General features: G+C 43.3%; 1 protein-coding gene across 6 annotated transcripts in view; it reads left to right on the forward strand.

The window, feature by feature from the left end:
- The window catches only part of LOC106580069 (transient receptor potential cation channel subfamily M member 7), an 89,257-nt gene that overhangs the window by 61,160 nt on the left and 812 nt on the right, over positions 1 to 27,285 (forward strand). For 2 of the 6 annotated variants that reach the window (XM_045702993.1, XM_045702995.1), the window contains exons 20-37: positions 455 to 706; positions 4,375 to 4,549; positions 4,708 to 4,822; positions 4,978 to 5,174; positions 5,441 to 5,573; positions 5,674 to 6,674; positions 7,439 to 7,539; positions 7,771 to 7,873; positions 8,288 to 8,334; positions 10,225 to 10,280; positions 10,704 to 10,729; positions 10,935 to 10,955; positions 24,827 to 24,892; positions 25,160 to 25,449; positions 25,798 to 25,880; positions 26,440 to 26,645; positions 26,860 to 26,929; positions 27,054 to 27,163. In XM_045702993.1, coding sequence (XP_045558949.1) covers positions 455 to 706; positions 4,375 to 4,549; positions 4,708 to 4,822; positions 4,978 to 5,174; positions 5,441 to 5,573; positions 5,674 to 6,674; positions 7,439 to 7,539; positions 7,771 to 7,873; positions 8,288 to 8,334; positions 10,225 to 10,280; positions 10,704 to 10,729; positions 10,935 to 10,955; positions 24,827 to 24,892; positions 25,160 to 25,449; positions 25,798 to 25,880; positions 26,440 to 26,645; positions 26,860 to 26,929; positions 27,054 to 27,163 — 3,052 coding nt within the window. The remainder of the gene's footprint in view (positions 1 to 454; positions 707 to 4,374; positions 4,550 to 4,707; positions 4,823 to 4,977; positions 5,175 to 5,440; positions 5,574 to 5,673; positions 6,675 to 7,438; positions 7,540 to 7,770; positions 7,874 to 8,287; positions 8,335 to 10,224; positions 10,281 to 10,703; positions 10,730 to 10,934; positions 10,956 to 24,826; positions 24,893 to 25,159; positions 25,450 to 25,797; positions 25,881 to 26,439; positions 26,646 to 26,859; positions 26,930 to 27,053; positions 27,164 to 27,285) is intronic. The other 4 variants (XM_045702996.1, XM_045702998.1, XM_045702994.1 and 1 more) reach the window with 3 other exon arrangements.

Raw genomic sequence — 27,285 nt, forward strand, 5'->3', positions numbered from 1 at the left:
ATGGACTACATGGAATGTGAATTAATTAGGAAAAGTGGCTAGCACTGACATCCATTAATCCGCTTTTATTTTCAGTGTGAGCGGTCTTCTGATTCTGGTCAGAGAATACATGCATACACAATGTCTTGTATTACTTCACCATTGTAATTCAAGGAATTGCTGTGGGAGACAAAAGAAGTATGATTTAAATTCCATGGCTGGATCAAGCTACAGTTCTACATGTTGTATTGTTGAGTCAAATTTAATTCAAATGTAGAATTTTAGGGCTAATCAGATAATCAACAGCAGCCCCATAAACAAATTGCTTTACTTTACTCCTATGCAGCCCATTGGCCTTAAGGAGGGAATATGGGTCATTTGGGACACAAGCTAATGTGTGTACTGCCTTTTTATGATAGAAAAACGTCAAATAAATCAGTAAATGTGACACGTGTGGGTTGTGTCTACCTGTTAGGTGTTCATGTCGGAGCCGAGGAAGCCCAGTCAGAAGCTGAAGGTGTGGTTCGGAGAGTACTGGAATGTGTCTGACTTCCTGGCCATCCTCCTCTTCCTGGTGGGGCTGGTACTGCGCTGGCACAGCGGGTCCTACCAGACGGCAGGGCGGATCACCTACTGCCTGGACATCATCTTCTGGTATGTCCGGATGCTGGACCTGCTAGCGGTCAACCAGCACGCTGGACACTACCTCACCATGATCACCAAGATGGTGAGTACAACCTTTCCTTCCTTGGGCTAACATCTAGGGTACGTACAAAACTACACTGCTCAAAAAAATAAAGTGAACACTTAAACAACACAATGTAACTCCAAGTCAATCACACTTCTGTGAAATCAAACTGTCCACTTAGGAAGCAACACTGATTGACAATACATTTCACATGCTGTTGTGCAAATGGAATAGACAACAGGTGGAAATAATAGGCAATTAGCAAGACACCCCCAATAAAGGAGTGGTTCTGCAGGTGGGGACCACAGACCACTTCTCAGTTCCTATGCTTCCTGGCTGATGTTTTGGTCACTTTTGAATGCTGGCGGTGCTTTCACTCTAGTGGTAGCATGAGACGGAGTCTACAACCCACACAAGTGGCTCAGGTAGTGCAGCTCATCCAGGATGGCACATCAATGCGAGCTGTGGCAAGAAGGTTTGCTGTGTCTGTCAGCGTAGTGTCCAGAGCATGGAGGCGCTACCAGGAGACAGGCCAGTACATCAGGAGACGTGGAGGAGGCCGTAGGAGGGCAACAACCGAGCAGCAGGACCGTTACCTCCGCCTTTGTGCAAGGAGGAGCAGGAGGAACACTGCCAGAGCCCTGCAAGATGACCTCCAGCAGGCCACAAATGTGCATGTGTCTGCTCAAACGGTCAGAAACAGACTCCATGAGGGTGGTATGAGGGCCCGACGTCCACAGGTGGGGGTTGTGCTTACAGCCCAACACCGTGCAGGACGTTTGGCATTTGCCAGAGAACACCAAGATTGGCAAATTCGCCACTGGCGCCCTGTGCTCTTCACAGATGTAAGCAGGTTCACACTGAGCACACGTGACAGACGTGACAGAGTCTGGAGACGCCGTGGAGAACGTTCTGCTGCCTGCAACATCCTCCAGCATGACCGGTTTGGCGGTGGGTCAGTCATGGTGTGGGGTGGCATTTCTTTGGGGGGCCGCACAGCCCTCCATGTGCTCGCCAGAGGTAGCCTGACTGCCATTAGGTACCGAGATGAGATCCTCAGACCCCTTGTGAGACCATATGCTGGTGCGGTTGGCCCTGGGTTCCTCCTAATGCAAGACAATGCTAGACCTCATGTGGCTGGAGTGTGTCAGCAGTTCCTGCAAGAGGAAGGCATTGATGCTATGGACTGGCCCACCCGTTCCCCAGACTTGAATCCAATTGAGCACATCTGGGACATCATGTCTCGCTACATCCACCAACACCACGTTGCACCACAGACTGTCCAGGAGTTGGCGGATGCTTTAGTCCAGGTCTGGGAGGAGATCCCTCAGGAGACCATCCGCCACCTCATCAGGAGCATGCCCAGGCGTTGTAGGGAGGTCATACAGGCACGTGGAGGCCACACACACTACTGAGCCTCATTTTGACTTGTTTTAAGGACATTACGTCAAAGTTGGATCAGCCTGTAGTGTGGTTTTCCACTTTAATTTTGAGTGTGACTCCAAATCCAGACCTCCATGGGTTGATACATTGGATTTCCATTGATTATTTTTGTGTGATTTTGTTGTCAGCACATTAAACTATGTAAAGAAAAAAGTATTTAATAAGATTATTTCATTCATTCAGATCTAGGATGTGTTATTTTAGTGTTCCCTTTTTTTTTTTTGAGCAGTGTATATTCCCTATATAGTGCACTACTTTTGTAAGCCATTTCAGGCACACCCTACTGGGTTAGTGTAATAGAGATCCTGAGTGACGCAGCGGTCTAAGGCACTGCATCGCAGTGCTAGAGGCGTCACTACAGACCAGTGTTCAATCCCGGGCTGTATCACAATAGGCGGCGCACAATTGGCCCAGCATCGTCCGGGTTAGGAGTGGGTTTTGGCCGGGGTAGGCCGTCATTGTAAATAAGAATTTGTTCTTAACTGACTTGCCTAGTTAAATAAAGGTTAAATAAAATACATAGCTCCACCTAATCACAGCCCAGTGTTTTTCAAATCTTGGCCTATAGCCCTCAAACTCAACTCTGGAACTCAAAGCCAGTTCCACTGCATTTTTCCATTGTTCCCCTCTAATCAGGGACTGATTTATACCTGGGATACCAGGTGTGTGCAATTAATTATCAGGTAGAACAGAAAACCAGCAGGCTCCGGACCTCGTAGGGTAAGAGCTCAATACCCCTGGTATGTAGGAACCCAAAGGGATACAAGTCTAGTCTAGCAATAAAATACCTGATAAAGCAAATCAAGGGCTTGTTGATGAGAATCAGGGATTTTATTTTGTTGCTTGGACAACTAAAATGTGCACCCTTGTTTGCCCCCCTAGCACCAGGATGAAAAACACTGACTTATGCCACGTAGGGATGTGACGGTCATGGAATTTTGGATAACATTTATTGGTCAGCCAAATGACCGTGGTCACCATTATAGAATTAGTAGAACCGGTGTCCCCATTCAAAGAAATTATGGCATAATGGGTGTACTGGTGGCCATTGTGAGTGTACACATAGGATCAAAGCAGGAACTAAAAGCAGGAAGTGTACCCTTCAATATGTCCTATGATTTGTGATGTGATTACCATGGAAATTACCAGCCAGCCATTGCGAGGGTATCCATGAGTTTACTAGCCAAATTTCCAGGCTTAGATGTTCCAAGCCCGTTCTATTCATTATATTTCTAGGTGTGTTGCTGCTGCAGGGAGCGGGGCGTTGCCTAGGCACCCGAAGGCTTGTTTCAGCAAGGAGCAACAAAGTTTCATTATATTCTAAAGAGTCCATGTTACCGCAGAAACGGGCTCAACCGCACAAATGCCTGGCCATCTCTTCTTCACTCAGCTGTTCGTTCCACAAAAAAGAAAACAGTTATGATGGTTATTTGATTTTCATGGTGGTCTTCATACATAACCGTTGATTACACAGTTATACGGTAATTGTGCCAGCCCTAATGCCACAGCATAGGGAAGTATTCAGTCCCCTTTACTTGATGGAGGCCCCTGTGTTCTTGGGGACCTTCAACGCTGCAGACATTTTTTGGTAACCTTTCCCAGATCTGTGCCTCGACACAATCCTGTCTCGGAACTGTACGGACAATTCCTTCGACCTCATGGCTTGGTTTTTGCTCTGACATGCGCTGTCAACTGTGGGACCTTATATAGACAGGTGTGGGCATTTCCAAATCATGTCCAATCAATTGAATTTACCACAGGTGTAAAAACAAGGATGATCAATGGAAACCGGATGCACCTGATCTCAAGTTCGAGTCTCATAGCGAAGGTCTGAATACTTATGTAAATAAGGTATTTCAGTTTTACATTTTTTATACATTTGCAAACATTTCTAAAAACCTGTTTTCACTTTGTCATTATGGGGTATTGTGTGTAGGTTGATGAGGATTTATTTTTATTTTATCAATTTTAGAATAAGTCTGTAACAGAACAAAATGTGGAAAAAGTCAAGGGGTCTGAATACTTTCCGGAAGCACTGTAGTTCTAAAAAGGGCATAAAATTTAACATTTTATCATGATAAGAAAACTAAAAACAATGTGTGATACAAATGTAAAAAGTATGTAAAACATCCTTCCTTTCAATGAAGTTTCCATGTGAGAATTGCCAGAACACTCTGAGATACCAAAAATATTTACCACTCCCGCTTGCGTGGAATCGCCCATTTTAAAATATTTTCCTCTATGTTCTCGACCCATCTGCTCAGACCAGTAACATGTTTTACATTGTGGTCATGATGGCCATCGTGCTGCTGAGTTTCGGGGTGTCCAGGAAGGCCATCTTGTCTCCAGACGAAGCTCCGTCATGGAGCCTGCTAAGAGATGTGGTCAACCAGCCGTACTGGATGATGTTTGGAGAAGGGTACCCTGATGAAATAGACGGTGAGTAATTACTAACCAGTGACCCGTTACAGTAGTGGTTCCGTTTGGTTGGAGTTGCTTACAACACCGGAGTTGTGGGGGTGACTCCTGCATGGGCCACAGTCAATGGGAATATGGTGCCATTTGAGACCCCCTGTCCCTTTTTGTGTTTATGGCAGCCTGTGCAGAAGGCAAGCCGTGTGCCCCCGGGGCTTTCCTCCACCCTTTCCTCCAGGCCGTCTACCTCTTCTTCCAGTACCTCATCATGGTCAACGTCCTCCTTGCCCTTCTCAAGTAGGGACTCTAAACCCTCCATCAAAAATATCAATTGTCTTTTGAATCTGTCTTTCTCTGCCTGATTGTGTCTTTATGTTTATGCTTTATGTACAAATTGGGTGTTGCAGCATCTCTCAGTGCTTTATGGTTTGTTATGGATATTTTTTTGACAGCAATGTCTACTTTAAAATGAAGTACGCGTCCAAAAAACTGTGGATGTACAACCGTTACCGTTACATCATGACCTATCAGGAGAAGCTGTGGCTGCCCCCGCCCCTCATCAGCCTGATTCACATGACCCTGTGTGTGACCGCCATTTACCGGAAACACAGGGGCTTGTCTGAGAAGGAGAGGGACTCCTGTCGGCTTAGTGAGTGTGTATGTGTGTGTATGTGTGTGTGTGTGTGTGTGTGTGTGTGTGTGTGTGTGTGTGTGTGTGTGTGTGTGTGTGTGTGTGTGTGTGGATGTGTGTGTGTGTGTGTGTGTGTGTGTGTTTTTGGATGAGTACAACTGATTTAGCCTTAGTCTACTACGCTGTTGTTCTATGACAGTATTGAAAATGCTACAGTACTTCTAAGTGAGTGTATGTGTGTTTGAAATATGGACTTGTTTGTAATCTTTCTCTCCCTCTGTCAGAGCTTTACCTGGGCCGAGAGGAGCTGAAGAGGCTTCATGAGTTTGAGGATAGGTGTGTGATAGCGTATTTCCACAAGAAAAAACAAGATGTTCTCTGCAGCCAGATCCACAGGATCCGAGCCACTGCAGAAAGGTGAGTCTGAGATTTTGAAAGAGTCCAACTACCTCTCAATAGCCATAGAGATACCCTTTTTGTGACTCCCCTGAATGTCTCTGTGTCCTTGACCTGACAGGGCTGAGGAGATGGATTTAGTTATTGGTGAGGTGTCTGAAAGGGTCCATTTCATCCAGGACAGGCTGCAGGTGCTGGACAGCCAGCTGGGCCAGCTGCAGGTCCTGTCCGCCCTGGCCGTGGACACCCTCACCCTACTGTCGGCCTCTGACAGCCTGCAGCAGAAGGAAGCCCACCTGGGACACTGCCGGCCAATTGCCCACTCCCATCACCTCTCACCCAACAGCTGTACCCTTCCCCACATTGACATCACGCCCTGCCACACACCCAAGGCCTACCTCAGCACCCCACCCTCCCTGCTGTGGGGCCACACCTCCCGCAGCCACCGTCTGCCACTGGAGTGGCACCCGGGAACATGGGGGGATGGTGGCCATGTGGGGTGGGGGGCTGGCGAGACAAAAGAGGAAGAGAAGGTACAGAGTATCATAGTGCATCACAGTAGCGAGGAATGGCCGGTTGGTTATGGCTTTGCCCCCCATGACTCTCTCCCTCACCTGGGCGGTGCAGGGCTCAGGGACAGGACCCCCTGTGAGTCGTTCGGGCCATCCCACTGTGGTTCTCTGGAACCCCCCCACTGCAAACCCTGGGCCTACTGCGACCCTGAGATGTCCATGGAGGAGAACGAAGAGGGGGAGGTTGGGCAGCCCTTTGATGTGGATGTGTTGAGGGCCTCTAGCCATGACTTTCTGTTGTTGGACCCCCAGGACGAGAGAGGCTGTGGGGCCATGGGTTTGGTGAACCCTTCCTTCTGTAAGGATGACGACCCTGGGGCAGCTAGCTCCAGACTGGGCCAGTGGGGCAGGAAGTGTCCTCGTCGGTGGACATGTCTGTCCAGGGACCAGCCGCACAGACACAGCCACTCTCCTTCCTCTAGCATGGAGAACATGGCTCTATCTAATCCCTCCCTGAGGCCACTACAAGCCTCTTTCCCCGCCCTCAACTGCCTATCAGGGGAGCGGAGCTTCACAGCTGACATACCCCTTGGCTGCAGTAAAAGCAGAGGTACTGTACCACCCTCTTATGCTTGGTGAGCATTAGTAACAACATGCAAAGAAGGCTCAGTAACCCAATATTTTATTTTGTCATCACATTTGTATTATGTACCACATTTCAAATCAAATCAAATGTTATTTAAAGTGACTAGGCAACAGGATAGGTAATAAACAGTAACAGCAGCGTGCAGTATTTGATGAGGCAAAATAGTTTGTGCAAAAAGGGTCAATGTAGCTATTGGTTAACTATTTAACTAACTATTTAGCTGTAGGCCATCATTGTAAATAAGAATGTGTTATTAACTGAATTGCCTAGTTAAATAAAGGTTAAATAAAACAATTCTAAAATTAAAAGCAGTTTTATAGCTTAGGTATAGGAGCTGTTCAGTGGTACCGCTTACCGTGTGGTAGCAGAGAGAAAAGTCTATGACTTGGGTGGCTGGAGCCTTTGACAATTTTTAGGGCCTTAGGGCCTTCCTCTGACACCGCCTGGTATAGAGGTCCTGGATGGCAGGGAGCTCGGCCCCAGTGATGTACTGGGCCGTCCGCACTACCCTCTGTAGCGCCTTGCGGTCGGATGCCAAGCAGTTGCCATACGAAGCGGTGATATAGCCAGTCAACGGGGACGATAGTTATTTAGACAGGTTACCCTGACGTTACCTTGGCCACATACCCATGTACGAGTGCAATACCCATAAGGTAAAAGATTCCATGACACTAATCCATTTCTCAATGTATCTCTAGTGATTCTACCTGTCCTGGTTTGTTTTGCAGAGTGGTCCAAGTCGTCTGACCTGGCGATGACCTCAGGGAGCAGAGAGAGGTGTCAGGCCAGGAAGACAGTCAAGATTTTGGAGGGGAGTTCTTCAGATGCTGTAAGACAGACAGACAGACAGACAGACAGACAGACAGATAGACAGACAGACGTCTGAACACTGAATCTGTTCAATCATATACTCAAACTGCATCAGCCATTTACTACTAGGTCCTGCACAGTGCCAGTCTAACGGAGCCATAGCTATTTATATCAGTACATGTAAAGCTGTGTATAGCCCATGTATATCGATTGATTTGAGATGACCCTTCATTGACCTCTTTGCTCTCAGGTGAAACAGGTGGACTTTTACCTCTCTGACGTGTGCAGGAAGAGGAGGCGCAGGGGAGGAGAGCCTGTGTGCTGGTCTGCATCTGCTAGCCTCAACAAGTTCAGTATGTGTCAATGTGCAGTTCCCATAGAGACAGAAACAGGGCACACATCCTTTCTTTGCCATAGATCACTTCTGTGACAGCATGCTAAAGCTGCTCTCCATCTCTATGACAGTGCTCTACCCAAAATGTCTGAATGTACCCTAACCTAAAGCAATGGATATATCCTACACTCTTATAAAAAAGGGTTACAAAAGGATTCTTCGGCTGTCCCCATAGGAGAACCCTTTTTGGTTGCAGGTAGAAGGCTTTTCTGTTTCCATGTAGAACCCTCTGTGCAAAGAACCCTTTTAGGTTCTAGATAGCACCTTTTTTCTGAGAGTGTTGATGAACTGCACCTAATTGACTTCATATCAGCTTTTGACGATTCACCATTGTCGTTTCACCAAACACCCTCTCATGTCAATATTGTTACAGATTTTGAACCCCTGGATTCTTTGCAGAAAGAACATTTTTCACGTCAGGTAAGATTTTATGTTGTGTATAAGCAGTTCTATTTCCTGTATTATAAACATGTTTAAGGTCCAATGCAGTCGTTTTTATCTCAATATCAATACATTTCTGGGTAACAATTAAGTACCTTAACTGTGATTGTTTTCAGTTAAAATGGTAAAAAAATAAAATAAATAAGTTTCTTATCAAAGGGCAATTTCTCAAGCAAGAATTTTTCTAGATCAGAAAATTTGCTGTTATTGGCAGAGCAGTTTGGAATTCTTTCGTATTTGTCTATTAACTAATTTACAATGTAGTGATGTCATCTTGGAAGGCCAAAACTCCATCCCACCTAAACAGGCTGAAATGTCAGTCTTTTCAAACAGCTCTTACACTAAAAGGTCATTATCATCATTTTCACAATTTCATAGTATTATTCCAACCTCGTAGTGTGAAAATATGTACAAAAAACAGGGAAATCACGTTTTTGACTGCACTGGGCCCTTAAGTAATAAAAAGGTGGAGATGTATACTGTATAGCGATATCTCTATATAGTTTGAAGACTGTTTAAACATTTTCAGCTAAGACTATGGCTGCGTTCCAAGCTGACTACATTGCAGTTGCCTGCTAGATCTCACAGCGTCTGGATAGTTGTTTAATTATCAGCTAACCATATCATATGACATACAGTGCCTAGTGAACATCTACTTACCCTTGCAATTTATATTGTTTTGCCTTCAATTTCTATTTTCCCCACCACTGATCTACAGTTTACTCCACATTTAAGTGAAAGAAAAATTATGTCATCAGAAATGAATACAACATTTTTAACAAAGACTTCTTGATTGCAAAGGTATTCACACCCCTTGCTGTGACACATCTAAATACATTCAGGAGCAAATATTTTCATAAAGAATCACAATTTCTTGATTGGGGTCCATCTGTTTGCAAAAGTAGTGGCTCTCTTAATTTGAGTGCAACTTCCTCTGCCTATCAAGTATCAAGGTAAGACCCAAGTGCAGACGGTGTGAAGTAACAATGTTTATTGTAACAACAAGTGCAGGAAAACGACAGGTCATGGCGGTAGGGGTCGATAATCCAGAATAGGAGCAAAGGTACAGGACGGCAGGCAGGCTCAGGGACAGGCAGAGTGGTCAGGTGGGCGGGTACAGGGTCAGGGCAGGCAAGGGTCAAAAACCAGGAGGATGAGAAAAGAGAGGCTGGGAAAGACAGGAGCTGACAGGACAAATGCTGGTAAGCTTGACAAACAAGACGAACTGGCCCAGACTGACAGAAAACACAGGTATAAATACCCAGGGGATAAGTGGGGGAAGATGGGTGACACCTGGAGGGGGTTGGAGACAAGCACAAGGACAGGTGAAACAGATCAGGGCGTGACACTGCCTCTATAACGTCAGAGGATAGTGTATAGAGAATATTGCTATACATCAATCATTTCCAACCAAACTGACTGAGCTTGAGCAATTTTGACAAGAACAATGGATATTATGTTGGCCTAAAAGTTGTACAAAATTGGTGGAATATTATTCAAAATGATTCACAGCTGCAATTGCTGCCAACGGTGCTTCCAGCAAGTATTAACTCTGGGGTGTGAAGACCTTTGCAATCAAGATATCAGTTAGTTATTATTGTTAGTCATTTTTGAAATGTTTTATACATTTTTTTTCACTTTGAAAATGTGGAGTAAGTTATGTAGATCGGAAGGAAAAAAAATCTAATTGAATTCGTTTTTAAATAAAAATTTAAGGCAGCAGTATGTGCGAACTGTGCAAGGGGTGTGTAGACTTTCACTAGGCACTGTAGCAATCTGATGCCCGACTGTGCAGTTGATGACATAGCAATCAACTATTGGTTGATGCAATGCAACAACTGTTATGGATGTTCTGCTCTTGTCCTGTAGGACTCCAGTCAGGCCGTGTGGACCAGCTGGGCCCGCTCTGTCAGCCGCAGGTCCTCGTAAGTCTGCATGGGGCGGGACGAGCTTATGAGATCACATGTACTGTACATGTACCCTTTTTACACTATCTCTGTTCGGCTTAGTAGTGTAAAAAGCCCAAATGGAGTCGAACCTGGGTTCAAAAATATTATTGAACTTTCAAATACTTTGAGCGTTTGATTGAGCCTACCTGGAGTGACAGATGGGCGGGGTTTACTGTTTTTGTACTATCCCATTGGTTCCATTGCGCCAGGCAAGATCAATCAACCACAGCTAGTGATTGGCTAGCAGTTAGCGAGCAGCTAGTATTTGAAAGAAAACACATTTGATCTCAGATCTGCATGGAGTAGTGATGGAATTGTGGAGAAAGTAGTCATTGTGGAAGTACTGAAGTTGTGTATAGTAGGATAGTTTTATCAGTTCTGTATGTTCTTCTGTTTTAGAGTGCAGGGTGAGATCGCACCTGAAGGTAGGCAACCTGACTCATGTCTAGATAAATTGCTTGTATGTAAAAAATGTATATATTAGTTTTCCCTCATTCTTTTTCTCGTCTTTCCCCTCTGCTAGAATATTCACCTTCCAAATCAAAGTCGTAATTGTTAACTGTAATTGTTCACTTTGTTCTGTTCTTTGTTGTTTACTCTGTTTGTCTGTTACATTTCAATCAATGGAAGACCTGGACCCACACTACTCAGGTACTCCCCAACAATCACATAAATCATATTTAAAAATATAGCTGCAAGCAGCAATGAACGGTGTTCACAGGTTGACAGATAGGACACAAGATCAGTTGGATAACAAAGTAAGCACTTTATCATGTATGAACTATCTTCCTTTATGTGCAAACAGTGAAAGCATTACCATGTTTATCTCTCAATACCACAAGGATGACACTAGCAGGACCAGATTACAGAACGGGCACGAAGGGCACGTGCCCTGTGGTCCCCGATCTCCGGGGGCCCCCAACCAAATGTATTTATTCATTTTTTTGGGTTGTGGGCCCCCTGGAGGTCGGGCCCCCCCAGATAGCGTATGATAGCAAAATGTGTTGAATTGCAGGAAATTAGTTTTACAACTGCAAAATTCCCTCTCAGCCTCATGGCAAAATGTGTAGAATAGCAGGAAATTAGCTTTAAAAATGCAAAATGTTAAAGGGTCATTTCACTGCTGCTCTGTTCCACTATATATGTCCATTAATATGTTATTAACATATCATGGGTCATAAAAATAGATCATTTCTTCACTACACGCAAATACCAGCGTTACTGCATCTCATTTCCTTGTTGTAAGCAAAACACAATATCTAGAATTCATAGAGCAATTTCAGGACATGTACCGCCTCGTTGAAGGTGGATCCAGTTGATGTGGAGAAATAGCAAAATGTCTGTTTGTAACCAGCACTTTCGGCCAGAGGATTTCTAAACTGATGGGGTTGCCAGGTCGTCAACTGTTGAAAAGTGAAGCTATTCCATCGATTTTCCCCATCAAAAAAGAAGGCATCCGATCAGCCAGCATCAGCGCAGCAGAAAAGAAGTCAAGCTGAGGTAACGTAGCTAACATTACCTAGCTAATTAGCTAGCAACTACATTTGTTTATCTAAACCAAAATCTAGCTAGCTAGCTAGATTTAATAATATGCTGGCTAGACATTCCAAAGCAAATCAATATAATTAGCCAGCTGCTATCTGGCGACATGATTTGTAGCTTTGCAAGCTAACGTTAGCTTCGTTAGGTTACGTTAGTTACAGCCTACCGGACCGTATCTAACCGTTTGCTAGCTAGCTAACTAACTTCCGGAGAGGCTAACATGACCACGTGTTCTATTTAGAGTCCGATCCCATCAACATCAAGCTCAGCACTATGGCTCCATGATGAGCAGATACAGTGCATTCAGAAAGAGATGACTTTTCCCACATTTTGTTACTGTATAGCCTTATTCTAAAATTGATTAAATTAATTGTTTTCCTAATCAATCTACACACAATACCCCATAATGACAAAGCAAAAACAGTTTTTTTGAAAACGTTGCAAATGTATTAAAACAAAAAACAGAAATACCTTATTTACATAAGTATTCAGACCCTTTGTTATGAGACTTGAAATTGAGCTCAGGTGCATCCTGTTTCCATTGATCATCCTTGAGATGTTTCTACAACTTGATTGCAGTCCACCTGTGGTAAATGCAGAGTTGGTCCTACAAAGCCAGAGCCCCCTGATGGGAGAGCATAATATACAAAGAAAATCTCAAAGCTGCTAATGAGAACCTTGACGACATTGTACCTAGCCGGTGGGGATTCCGGTGGGGTACCCCCCCCCACCCAGGTAGTGGTAGTGCTGACAACACTGGCTGCAGTAACCTATGGGGAGGGGGTCACACTTGGACAATCAGAGAGAGGTTATATTATTGTGACCCTGGTGGCACAAAATAATCAAAGGTCTGACTGCACAGAGGTGCTTGGGAAAATGGTCACAACGGGGGACCAATGTGTGTGTTTCAGGGGAAGGGGGTGTATCTGATCTCCATTACCTAGGACTTGACATTGGTTAATCAAATCTCCCCATTTTTGCAAATTTTCTCAATCTTGCATGCTTTCTCAAACAGCTGTAACTGTATATGCATTCATAAATCAAGTCCTTTCTTGAGTTGAGCTCTGGGATGTAACAACTGTTGAGCATATGCGCTTATGGTTGATTGTGGAGGAAAGTGGTTGAGTATGTAAGTGTGTGTGTGTGTGTGTGTGTATCCCACATCTGTTGCTAGGGGGTAAGAATGTTAGGGACAATATCTGGCCAAAATCTAAACTGCACCTGGGCTGGAATAATACATTATGGCCTTTGTCTTGCATTTGAAAGAAAAATTTTTTTTTTCTTTGTATTATCTTTTACCAGATCTAATGTGTTATATTCTCCTACATTCCTTTAACATGTCCACAAACTTCAAAGTGTTTCCTTGGAGTTTGTGGTACCAAGAATATGCATATCCTTGCTTCAGGGCCTGAGCTACAGGCAGTTAGATTTGGGTATGTCATTTTAGGTGAAAATTGAAAAAAAAGGGGCCAATCCTTAAGAGGTTTTAAGTCTGGGAAAACTCCAGGGCTGGATGGCATACCAGTTGAGGGATACCAAACTTTTTTTGATATACTCAGAAGACTGTTATTAGCATGTTTTAACCACTCTTATGTAAATGGTGGATTATCGGACACTCAACAAGAAGGTCTGAATTCATTATTACTGAAACAGGATACAAGTGATAAATATGAAGATCCAGTCCATTTAAAAAAATTGGAGGCCCCTTACAATGTGTGATGCAAAAATTCTAGCAAAATGTATAGTACATAACATCTGGTGCCGACAGAGATGACCGCCTCGCTTCGCGTTCTCAGGAAACTATGCAGTATTTAGTTTTTTTATGTATTATTTCTTACATTGTTACCCCAGGAAATCTTAAGTTTTATTACATACAGCTGGGAGGAACTATTGGATATAAGAGCAACGTCAACTCACCAACATTACGACCAGGAATATGACTTTCCCGAAGAGGATTTTCTGTTTGCTCCACCACCCAGGACAATGGATCGGATCCCAGCCGGCGACCCAAAACAATGGCGCCGCAGGAGGGGCAGAAGAAGCGGTCTTCTGGTCAGGCTCCATAGACGAGCACATCAAGCACCGCTCCAAAGTTTCGTCTACCTTGACAACAAGGTAGACGAAATCGGAGCAAGGGTTGCCTTCCAGAGAGACATCTGAGATTGTAACTTTCTTTGTTTCACGGAAACATGGCTTACTTGAGACACGCTATCGGAGTCGGTACAGCCACCTGGTTTCTTCACGCATCGCGCCGACAGAAACAAACATCTCTCTGGTAAGAAGAAGGGCGGGGGGGTATGCCTTATGATTAAGGAGACGTGGTGTGATCATAACAACATACAGGAACTCAAGTCCTTTTGCTCACCTGACCTAGAATTCCTTACAATCAAATGTCGACCGCATTATCTACCAAGAGAATTCTCTTCGATTATAATCACAGCCGTATATATCCGCCCCCAAGCAGACACATCGATGGCCCTGAATGAACTTCATTGGACTCTATGTAAACTGGAAACCACATATCCTGAGGCTGCATTTATTGTAGCTGGGGATTTTAACAAGGCTCATCTGAAAAAATTTAGGGAGTCTTGTTATCAGCATATCGAATGCGCTACCCGGGCGGAAAAAATCTTGGACCATTGTTACTCTAACTTCCGCGACGCATACAAATCCCTGCCCCGCCCTCCTTTCGGAAAATCTGACCACGACTCCATTTTGTTGCTCCCAGCCTATAGACAGAAACTATAACAGGAAACGCCCGTGCTCAGGTCTGTTCAACGCTGGTCCGACCAATCTGATTCCACGCTTCAAGATTGCTTCGATCACGTGGACTGGGATATGTTCCGCATAGCGTCGCACAATAACATTGATGAATACGCTGATTCGGTGAGCGAGTTTATTAGCAAGTGCATCGGTGATGTTGTACCCACAGCAACTATTAAAACCTAACCCAACCAGAAACCGTGGATTGATGGCAGCATTCGTGCAAAACTGAAAGCGCGAACCACTGCTTTTAATCAGGGCAAGGCGACCGGAAACATGACCGAATACAAACAGTGTAGCTATTCCCGCCGCAAGGCAATCAAATAAGCTAAGCGTCAGTATAGAGACAAAGTAGAGTCGCAATTCAACGGCTCAGACACGAGAGGTATGTGGCAGGGTCTACAGCCAATCATGGACTACAAAAAGAAAACCATCCTCGTCGTGGACCACGATGTCCTGGTCCCAGACAAACTGCTCGCTTTGAGGACAATACAGTGCCAACGACACGGCCGCTACCAAAACCTGCGGGCTCTCCTTCACCACAGCCAACGTGAGTAAAGCATTTAAACGTGTTAACCCTTGCAAGGCTGCCGGCCCAGACGGCATCCCTAGCCGCGTCCTCAGAGCAAGCGCAGACCAGCTGGCTGGTGTGTTTACGGACATATTCAATCAATCCTTATCCCAGTCAAACAGCTTCTATCTCAAGGCCATCAGACTGTTAAACAGCCATCACTAACATTGAGTGGCTTCTGCCAACATACTGACTCAGTCTCTAGCCACTTTAATAATTAAAAATTGGATGTAATAAATGTATCACTAGTCACTTTAAACTATGCAACTTTATATAATGTTTACATACCCTACACTACTCATCTCATTTGTACATACTGTACTCAATACCATCTACTGCATCTTGCCTATGCCGTTCGGCCATCGCTCATCCATATATATTTTTATGTACATATTCATATTCCTTCCTTTACACTTGTGTGTATACGGTAGTTGTTGTGAAATTGTTAGATTACTTGTTAGATATTACTGCATGGTCGGAACTAGAAGCACAAGCATTTCACTACACTCGCATTAACATCTGCTAACCATGTGTATGTGACAAATAAAATTTGATTTGATTTACATAGAATTAAAAAGGTATTGTCGGATATTATTAATTCTAATTAGACAGGTTTTTTTATATTGACGATACATTGGAGATAATATAAGACAAGTACTGGAAACTGTAGAACACTATGAAAGATCTGGGAAACCAGGCCTGCTATTCATAGCTGACTTTGAAAAGGCTTTTGATAAAGTACGACTGGAGTTTATATATAAATGCCTGGAACATTTACATTTTGGAGTCTCTTATAAAATGGGTTAAAATCATGTATAGTATCCCTAGGTGTAAAGTAGTAAATAATGGCTACTTCTCAGAAAGTTTTAAACTGTCAAGAGGAGTAAAACAAGGTTGTCTATTATTGGCATATCTATGCTGGTTGAGAGAATTCCAAAAGTGTGCAAAGCTGTCATCAAGGCAAAGGGTGGCTACTTTGAAGAATCTCAAATATAAAACACTTTTTTGGTTACTACATGATTCCATATGTGTTATTTCATAGTTTTGATGTCTTCACTATTATTCTACAATGTAGAAAATAGTAAAAATAAAGAAAAGCCCTTGAATGAGTAGGTGTTCTAAAGCTTTTGACCCGTAGTGTATATAGGTTCAGCACTTTTGTGAAAGAAATAGATGGTTGAGGTTAGAGAACGGACAGGAGTAAAAACAAACAGTAGGGTTAGAAAGTAATAAAGGAAAATATGATGTGTATATGTCTGTACTGTATGTATGTATACTGTATGTGTATATATACAGTCGTGGCCAAAAGTTTTGAGAATGACACAAATATTAACTTTCACAAAGTTTGCTGCTTCAGTGTCTTTAGATATTTTTTGTCAGATGTTACTATGAAATACTGAAGTATAATTACAAGCATTTCATAAGTGTCAAAGGCTTTTATTGACAATTACATGAAGTTGATGCAAAGAGTCAATATTTGCACTGTTGACCCTTCTTTTTCAAGACCTCTGCAATCCGCCCTGGCATGCTGTCAATTAACTTCTATGGCACATCCTGACTGATGGCAGCCCATTCTTGCATAATCAATGCTGGGAGTTTGTCAGAATTTGTGGGTTTTTGTTTGTCTACCCGCCTCTTGAGGATTGACCACAAGTTCTCAATGGGATTAAGGTCTGGGGAGTTTCCTGGCCATGGACCCAAAATATCGATGTTTTGTTCCCCGAGCCACTTAGTTATCACTTTTGCCGTATGGCAAGGTCCTCCATCATGCTGGAAAAGGCATCGTTCATCACCAAACTGTTCCTGGATGGTTGGGAGAAGTTGCTCTCGGAGGATGTGTTGGTACCATTCTTTATTCATGGCTGTGTTCTTAGGCAAAATTGTGAGTGAGCCCACTCCCTTGGCTGAGAAGCAACCCCACACATGAATGGTCTCAGGATGCTTTACTGTTGGCATGACACAGGACTGATGGTAGCGCTCACCATGTCTTCTCCGGACAAGCTTTTTTCCGGATGCACCAAACAATTGGAAAGGGGATTCATCCGAGAAAATGACTTTACCCCAGTCCTCAGCAGTCCAATCCATGTACCTTTTGCAGAATATCAGTCTGTCCCTGATGTTTTTCCTGGAGAGAAGTGGCTTCTTTGCTGCCCTTCTTGACAACAGGCCATCCTCCAAAAGTCTTTGCCTCACTGTGCGTGCAGATGCACTCACACCTGCCTGCGGCCATTCCTGAGCAAGCTCTGTACTGGTGGTGCCCCGATCCCGCAGCTGAATCAACTTTAGGAGACGGTCCTGGCGCTTGCTGGACTTTCTTGGGCACCCTGAAGCCTTCTTCACAACAATTGAACCGCTCTCCTTGAAGTTCTTGATGATCCAATAAATGGTTGATTTAGGTGCAATCTTACTGGCAGCAATATCCTTGCCTGTGAAGCCCTTTTTGTGCAAAGCAATGATGACGGCACGTGTTTCCTTGCAGGTAACCATGGTTCACAGAGGATGAACAATGATTCCAAGCACCACCCTGAAGCTTCCAGTCTGTTATTCGAATTCAATCAGCATGACAGAGTGATCTCCAGCCTTGTCCTCGTCAACACTCACACCTGTGTTAACGAGAGAATCACTGACATGATGTCAGCTGGTCCTTTTGTGGCAGGGCTGAAATGCAGTGGAAATGTTTTGGGGGGGATTCAGTTCATTTACATGGCAAAGAGGGACTTTGCAATTAATTGCAAGTCATCTGATCATTCTTCATAACATTCTGGAGTATATGCAAATTGCCATCATACAAACTGAGGCAGCAGACTTTGTGAAAATTAATATTTGTGTCATTCTCAAAACTTTTGGCCACGACTGTACACTACGATTCAAAAGTGTGGGGCACTTAGAAATGTCCTTGTTTTTTAAATAAAAGCACTTTTTTTGTCCATTAAGATAATATACATTTGATCAGAAATACAGTGTAGACATTGTTAATGTTGGAAATGACTATTGTAGCTGGAAATGGCTGATTTTTTTATGGAATATCTACATAGAGGCCCATTATCAGCAACCATCACTCCTGTGTTCCAATGGCATGTTGTGTTAGATAATCCAAGTTTATCATTTTAAAAGGCTAATTGATAATTAAAAAACCCTTTTGCAATTTTGTTAGCACAGCTGAAAACTGTTGTTCTAATTAAAGAAGCAATAAAACTGGCCTTCTTTGGACTAGTTGAGAATCTGGAGCATCAGCATTTGTGGGTTCGATAACAGGCTTAAAATGGCCAGAAACAAAGAACTTTCTTCTGAAACTTGTCAGTCTATTCTTGTTCTGAGAAATTAAGACTATACCATGCGAGAAATTGCCAAGAGACTGAAGATCTCGTACAACGCTGTGTACTACTCCCTTCGCAGAACAGCGCAAACTGGCTCTAACCAGAATAGAAAGAGGAGTGGGAGGCCCCGGTGCACAACTGAGCAAGAGGACAAGTACATTAGTGTTAGTTTGAGAAACAGACGCCTCACAAGTCCTCAACTGGCAGCTTCATTAAATAGTACCTGCAAAACACCAGTCTCAACGTCAACAGTGAAGAGGCGACTCCGGGATGCTGGCCTTCTGGGCAGAGTTCCTCTGTTCAGTGTCTGTGTTCTTTTGCCCATCTTAATCTTTTATTTTTATTGACCAGTCGGAGATATGGATTTTTCTTTGCGACAAAATATTAAAGAAAAAATTGAAGAGTGGGAGAAACTCCCCAGATACAGGTGTGCCAAACTTGTAGCGTCATACCGAAAAAGACTCAAGGCTGTAATCGCTACCAAAGGTGCTTCAAAAAAGTACTGAGTAAAGGGTCTGAATACTTATGTAAATGTTATATTACATTTTTTTCCCAAACATTTATAAAAACCTGTTTTTGCTTTCTCATTATGGGGCATTGTGTGTGGATTGATGAGGGGAAAAAACAATTTAATTAATTTAGAATAAGGCTGTAACGTAACTAAATGTGAAAAAAGTCAATGAGTCTGAATACTACCCGAACACACTGTAAATATACTGAGGCATAAACATGGTCCATGTTTTGTTGTCATAGTTGATGTATTTACAAGTAAACTACAACTTCTACTGTAGTTTTCTCTGTATTTGGGAGACTAAGTTGATTGTTCATGCAAGACTTGAAGTCTAATTTGCAGAAAATAAGGTCTCGGTGACTGACTGGTTTCTGTTGGAGGTGGGTATTGTGTGGAGGGGATGGTGTGGGGAGACTGACTGGTTTCTGTTGGAGGTGGGTATTGTGTGGAGGGGATGGTGTGGGGAGACTGACTGGTTTCTGTTGGAGGTGGGTATTGTGTGGAGGGGATGGTGTGGGGTGACTGACTGGTTTCTGTTGGAGGTGGGTATTGTGTGGAGGGGATGGTGTGGGGTGACTGACTGGTTTCTGTTGGAGGTGGGTATTGTGTGGAGGGGATGGTGTGGGGAGACTGACTGGTTTCTGTTGGAGGTGGGTATTGTGTGGAGGGGATGGTGTGGGGAGACTGACTGGTTTCTGTTGGAGGTGGGTATTGTGTGGAGGGGATGGTGTGGGGAGACTGACTGGTTTCTGTTGGAGGTGGGTATTGTGTGGAGGGGATGGTGTGGGGAGACTGACTGGTTTCTGTTGGGGGTGGGTATTGTGTGGAGGGGATGGTGTGGGGTGACTGACTGGTTTCTGTTGGAGGTGGGTATTGTGTGGAGGGGATGGTGTGGGGTAGCTGACTGGTTTCTGTTGGGGGTGGTATTGTGTGTAAAGGCTAGCATGCATGACCTATTGACACGAGGGGGGTGGGTGGATATAGTACCTTGTTTGAGTGTGTATTGATGGGGACAAAGTAGTAAAATGTTGGCTAATCATTGACTACTGTGTGTCCTACAGACTAATCCTGCTACTGATGACTATGACCTTGACACCAGCTTTAGTAGAACACAGCCTGTAGACCCATTGGACAAAGCTTTCAGCCGGGAACAAGCTCGAGCTCCACGTCATCTTATTCTGAACGCACAATACCCTCTTGAGAAAACAAAACTTTTCCACACCATTGCAGTCAGTTCTTTGGCATGGGGAGAGGGGCTGTTAGTATATTCTTCTAGCCTATTCACGCTAGGTGTAGATGCTGTAGGTGCTCATACACAAAAATACATGACTAGACTGTCTACAAGTCAAGCCCCCCTGAAACTTTCACATCTTTGTTAACAGCCCATCTCACTGCCCCGTTATTGACTCTGAGTGTAACAAAACACATACCAGTCTGCTGTACCTTTTTTTATTTACAGATTAACATGGTTTCTTGTAAAGTTACACATCCTCATGATCAGTCTTCATGTCTTTCCAGGACACTTGCAGTACAAACAAATCTTCTGCAAGTGGTTGAAGCAGTGGGGGCTGAACAAAGTGTACAAGCCCAGAACCAACCACTTCAGGGAGAGGCTTTTCCACCTTGTTGTGGAGTGCAGAAAGGACCAGATAGATGTCTACAAGGAGTCACAGCTCCCCAAAGCCAACATCCCTACCAACATTGCCACAGCGCCAAAACCTGCTAAACCATTACCCAACACAAGAGTCACACCAGTTGAAGAACATTCTGGAACCTGCTGCAATATTCAACCAACACAATATCCATATTCAGTCACTTTGCTACAAGGGGAGATAGTTGTTATGTGACCTTTCACATATCCTCTTGAGAGTCATCAACTTCTTTGTATCCAAGTGGTATTGTCTGTGAGAGAGAAGACAAAAACGCCATTAGACATTTATGGGCAATCGTTGTGTACTGTCTGTATTTCCACTGTAGCAGCATGATGTATAATATGAGTCATCTCACAGACAGTGCCTCTGACATCAATGGAAAATCAAAAGAAATCAGCCAAGGCCTCAGAAAAAAAATTGTAGACCTCCACAAGTCTGGTTCATCCTTGGGAGCAATTTCCAAACGCCCAAAGGTACCACGTTCATCTGTACAAACAATAGTACGCAAGTATAAACACCATGGGACGACGTAGCCGTCATACCGCTCAGGAAGGAGACGTGTTCTGTCTCCTAGAGATGAACATACTTTGGTGTGAAAGGTGCAAATCAATCCCAGAACAACAGCAAAGGACCTTGTGAAGATGCTGAAGGAAACAGGTACAAAAGTATCTATATCCACAGTAATACAAGTCCTATATCGACATAACCTGAAAGGCCGCTCAGCAAGGAAGAAGCCACTGCTCAAAACCGCCCTAAAAAAGCAAGACTACGGTTTGCAACTGCACATGTGGACAAAGATCATATTTTTTGGAGAAATGTCCTCTGGTCTGATGAAAACAAATATATAACTGTTTGGCTATAATGACCATCGTTATGTTTGGAGTAAAAAGGGGGAGGCTTGCAAGCCGAAGAACACCATCCCAACAGTGAAGCAAGGGGGTGGCAGCATCATGTTGTGTGGGTGCTTTGCTGCAGGAGGGACTGGTGCACTTCACAAAATAGATGGCCTCATGAGGAGGGAAAATTATGTGGATATATTGAAGCAACATCTCAAGACATCAGTCAGGAAGTTAAAGCTTGGTCGCAAATGGGTCTTCCAAATGGACAATGACCCAAGCATACTTCCAAAGTTGTGTCAAAATGGCTTAAGGACAACAAAGTCAAGGTATTGGAGTGGCCATCACAAAGCCCTGACCTTAATCCTATAGATAATGTGTGGGCAGAACTGAAAAAGCGTGTGCGAGCAAGGAGGCTTACAAACCTGACTCCGTTACACAAGCTCTGTCAGGAGGAATGGGCCAAAATTAACCCAACTTATTTTGGGAAGCTTGTGGAAGGCTACCCGAAACGTTTGACCCAAGTTAAACAATTTAAAGGCAATGCTACCAAATACTAATTGAGTGTATGTAAACTTCTGACCCACTGGGAATGTGATGAAGTAAATAAAAGCTGAAATAAATCATTCTCTCTACTATTATTCTGACATTTCACATTCTCAAAATAAAGTGGGGATCCTATCTGACGTAAGACAGGGAATTTTTACTATAATTAAATGTCAGGAATTGTGAAAAACTGAGTTTAAATGTATTTGGCTAAGGTGTATGCAAACTTCCGACTTTAACTGTACATACGTTTCCAGCTGCAGACTGATAACGCGACGTCTAGGATTTGCTTCTTCTGTAGTGATCAATAGTTTCAGAGTTTATAACCGTTTTGCAACATTTGGCTCGTGCCTCAGTCTGCTTGGTCTATAGAGCGGTATATTTCTGAACCATTTCTAACGTATTCAGCTGGCGCTGCACGTAACTGGTCTCATATGTTAATTCTTGCGTCCTTTTAAACACTTGGGGAAAAACAGTGTTCCATTACGTTTTGCATAATCTCTGTGCTCATGTGGGCGTGGTTACTGACTTGGTAAACTTTATATAAAAAAAACATTTTCTCATTTAGAAGACTAAAATCACATTTCTATCTTTTTAGAAGTTTTCTGATACTTAATCATTCATTATATACAACATTCAGATGCAATCCTCATAATTGAGAAGTGTAGACAAACAGAGGTACAGTTATGTGGTTCTACCGTCTTTCATGATGTCACAACGAGGGTTCTTTCAGTCTCCACTGAACATTTACACATTCTCAAAAATATAAATATTGTTTAATTCTCCAATTTTGGGGCGGTAGGAGTTTTGGCGGGAGAAGGTCCTTTGTTCTGCTAAAGGTCTCTCCCTCCATGCTGCTTGACAAGGGAAGGTATTTACGACCATCATAAAACTGGCCAACAGCCCCAGGGGTGGGAGGGGTTGCCTAGCCAGCACCCCCGATCTCCATCTCAGGACTGGCAAGTCATAACACTAGATATCCTGCAATGTCCTGGCATACAGGAACATCGTTGAGACAAGTCCAATGGCTCTATTGAACAAGGACAACCATATCTACTCACTGCTAGCCTGATCATGCAATCGGTGAAACACAAAGGCCACAATAATTGCTACAAAACATGGCTCAATCAAACAATGACGTCATTGGTTGAACTCTCCCGGCGCAAAAATTCTAAAACACTGCTATAGTGCATAATTATGTCTGGAACACCTCTCAACACAATTATGTAAGAAGACTGGAAAAACACCCCAAATAGACTAGTCCGGCCCTTGACGCAAGTTAAGTTTAATCTGGTGCTATAGGTTGATTGTCTTTAAATGCAGCACAGAATTATTCTTAAAGTCATTACTTAATGTATTGAGTTTATATACCAATTCTGGGGTTAATTTGACTAATGTTAATGTTGTTTTCACGATATTTCACGTTGTTCGTCTGCATAATTTAAATCTAACAATAATTTGCACAAGACGAAGTCCACTTGATCAATAGTTATTGCTCTTGTATCCTATAGTGTCACTGGTGCCAATGACATCTATAGTGCCACCAACTGGTCTGGTGCAGCCATCTAAGGTTGCAGTGACTTTATATTCACACAGCTTCTAAGGACATATACATAAAGTTTATATATCAAATTTACATTACCAAATTTCATGCCCCAACGTCCATCGGCTCAGTGGTGTAGCGTGTCTGACTTTGAATACAGCAGCTAATCATTCTCAAATTCATTAGAGGCTAATTCATTGAGTCTACAGTGTATACCAAATCTGGAGTCAATCTGACTTTATGGTTCATGAGAAGAAGTTTTTTTTAGCATTAGCATATGTACTAACGTGCATCTATAGGTACAGTGCCGCCATATTTGAATGCAGCAATGAATCATTCTCCAAACCATTAAAGACTGATGTAGTAAGTTTAAATCCAACATCTGGAGTGAATCTGATGTGGTTCATGAGGAGAAGATGATTGCAGATGATTATTGTCAATAACTCAGCCATCTTTTGACAAATCTCTTAGATTTTCTCAACTAAGTTAAGACATGTACCATGGGCCTATGGTTCATGAGAAGAAGATTTTTGAAGATTTTTTTGCATATTTTAACATATTAGCGTATGTGCTAATATGCATCTACTGGTATAATGTGGCCATATTTTAATGCATTTACGTAATTTTTTTCAAACTCTTTAGGGGCTTGTGATGAGTCTAAAGAACACATTTGGAGTGAATTTGACTTTTAGTTCATGACAGGTAGATTTTCTATGATCATTTTAAGCATGAGCGTTACATTGTAAAAAATGTGAATTCTTAATAGTTTAGTTATTTTTTAAGATATCAATGCCAAACTGAATATGGCTCATCGTGGTAATGGCTTTAATGAACCTAAAATGTTTCAAGTAGATAGGCCATTGTGGAGTTGATTTATGAAGGATTTAAATGGACACATAAAATCTGATTTCCTGATTTTATCTATAATTCAGCCATCTCTTAACCAACCCCTTAGCTTTTCTCAAACTAAGTTAAGAGATGTACCATGGGCTTACCTACTACATTCGGTGTTATTTAGAAAATAATTGTAAAAAGTTACCAATCTGTGAATCTGTGTTACCATGTCAAGAAAATACAAAAATAACACACAGAAACAATAGGTTTCACAGCTTTTTTGTGAACCCCAAAAATATATCTAATACTATATTACCTCATTCCATGTGTGGTTTTATCTGGTTATGTTGTGTTATATTGTGTTGTGTTATGATGTGTTATATTGTGTTGTGTTGTTGCCATGTTAGCCATGGAAAAGAACAACCTGATGAGGCTTGCTCACACCATACCTTTCACACCTGTCTCCATAATTGGTAAGTCATCAGCCAGTTACGTTAAAGGGATAGTTCACTGTTTTTGAATTTTAGATGATTTTTTACCTGTAGGGTGTGGTTGTTTCCTCTAAAATGTTCTTAAATTTGTTAGCTGGTTATGTAGCAATTTCTACAATAATCTGGCTAGCATTTTATGAGAACATAGCAATGCTACTAGAATTGGCTGTTTCTGTTAGGGATTGATTAAAACGCATGCCATTGCCTCCCTAATACCCATCTCCCCCATTGTTGCATGGTCCCTGGCAGCAGGAGAGGAGGTGAGTGTCTACTCCCTGGAGGAGGTGGAAGCTGCAGGTGCGGAGTCCTCCGTAATCTCCTGGTCGCCCCGGGGGCTGTCTGCAGTGCTGCAGCCGCTGTCCAGCGAGGGCTGTCTAGATGGGGCGCTGCGCAGGGCCATGCGCGTGTTGTGTACCTGGGCCGAGGGGGACGTCCTGAGTGTGGGCTGTGTGTACGTGGTCAAAGCCTTCCAGCCCAAGGTGATCCGCACCTGGCAGAGGGTCTTCCACAGCGACACCCCCCTCCAACTCTGTCTGCGGGTATACAATTAATATATAACTTCATCATATACATTGTATACTGTAACATCATATATTGTTGTTAGGGCCAGGAGTGTTTTCTGACTGAGACCTGTTAAACTCTGGGCCCTGGTTATTGTTAGCCTATAGTATCCTAAAGTTATAACTGGCACTTGTTCAGGTCACATAGTCAGGGAAAACTCCTGGTGTAACTCCTACTTATGTATATCCACTTTCCACAGACAGCTGTTCACATCACCTTGTTTTTGTTGTGTCTATTCGGTGTCTTCTTATTTTTACCCTAATGTTTTACTTGGCATGTATTACATCCACTAATAGCATCATTCTGGCCATATCTTGTTCTTACAGGAGATACAGCAACAGAGAGCTGCTCAGAAACTCATGCATGTGTTCAACCAAGTCAAACCAGAAAACGTGCCCCTTTCTCCCAGGTTTGTACTCAACATCTAGGACTTGTCTACATTACACGTGTGTGTGTGTGCTTGTGTGAGCTGATTGAATCTGTCTGTGTAACGTTGAGTAAGGATGGGAGACAGGTGCAGGAATACGTAATCGTGTAAAAAAAATGATCGACCCAAAACAAAAGAGCGAGGTGTAAACCTCTAAAATAATTCATGGGACGAGACCTGTAATAACAAAAATACATGTAGCACCAAAAACCAAATGAAACAGAGCACAGGTTCTCACGAGACCAACGGACATAGGACAATGATCGACAAGGACAATGGGGAACAGAGGGCACATATATACACATACTAATCAGGGGGAATGGGAACCATGTGTCCGTAATGAGACAAGACAGTCCTGGGTTGGTGGTGGTGATCCAGTTCAGTGACACCTAGAAGGCTGGTGAACGGAATGAGCAGCAGTACCAGGGGAATCCATGACAGTTTGAATGTGTGCACACGTGTGTACGTGTGTTCATATGTGCATCAACTAATATGTGTGGGAGATATGTGTTACATATTTGAATGTGTTTCTCCTTCCTAGGTTCCTGGATGTGTCTCTTCTTCACTGTCACTCAGACGGACAGTGGTTGACCATAGAGAGGAACATGTTGGGTGACTTCAGGAAGTACAACAATAACAGCGGAGAGGAGATCGCCCCCTGCTGTGGAATGGAGGAAACGCTCCTGGCCTTCTCCCACTGGACCTACCAATACTCCTGTAGAGAACTACTGGTGCTAGACATACAGGGTCTGTCTCTCTGTCCTGTTCTGTCTGTCTGTCCGTCCGTCACATTCTGTTGCGCTGTCTGTATGTCTGACTATGGATAGATCAGAGTTTTGTTAACATCATGCTTTGCTCTTTATTATTTATACTGTTTTGCACCCACGTCACCTAACAGGGTTGTCCTATAAACTACTACATTGAATTGAAGTCTCTTCTGTCTCTCCTTAATCTTTCACAGGAGTGGGGTCGGAGCTTACAGACCCATCAGTCATCCGAGCGGACGACAAAAGGTATCCGCCTCACACGGTGTAGGTTCAGTGTGTGACACCGACACTTATCATCTTCTTGACATACATTCTTTTGAGGTTTAAAGATATATCTGACAAACATCGATTTTTGGAGTACCCTCTTCTGCCCCTGGTCTACCTGTAGCTTGACTGGTGACATGGTGTTTGGTCCTGCTAACCTGGGAGACACTGCCATCCAGAGCTTTGTCCTCAAACACACCTGCAACTCCTGCTGCAAGAACCTCGGACTCTCAGGTAAGAGAAAGGAACTATTCAGACCACCACTGTCATAAGGGGGTTATGGAGGAGATAGATTGTGTGTGTGTATGCGTGCTTGTAATGTGTGAGAATGTGTCGTCTGTTTGGTATTTGAAAAT

This window comes from Salmo salar, chromosome ssa20 (genome assembly GCF_905237065.1).
Source record: "Salmo salar chromosome ssa20, Ssal_v3.1, whole genome shotgun sequence".
Lineage (NCBI taxonomy): Eukaryota > Metazoa > Chordata > Actinopteri > Salmoniformes > Salmonidae > Salmo > Salmo salar.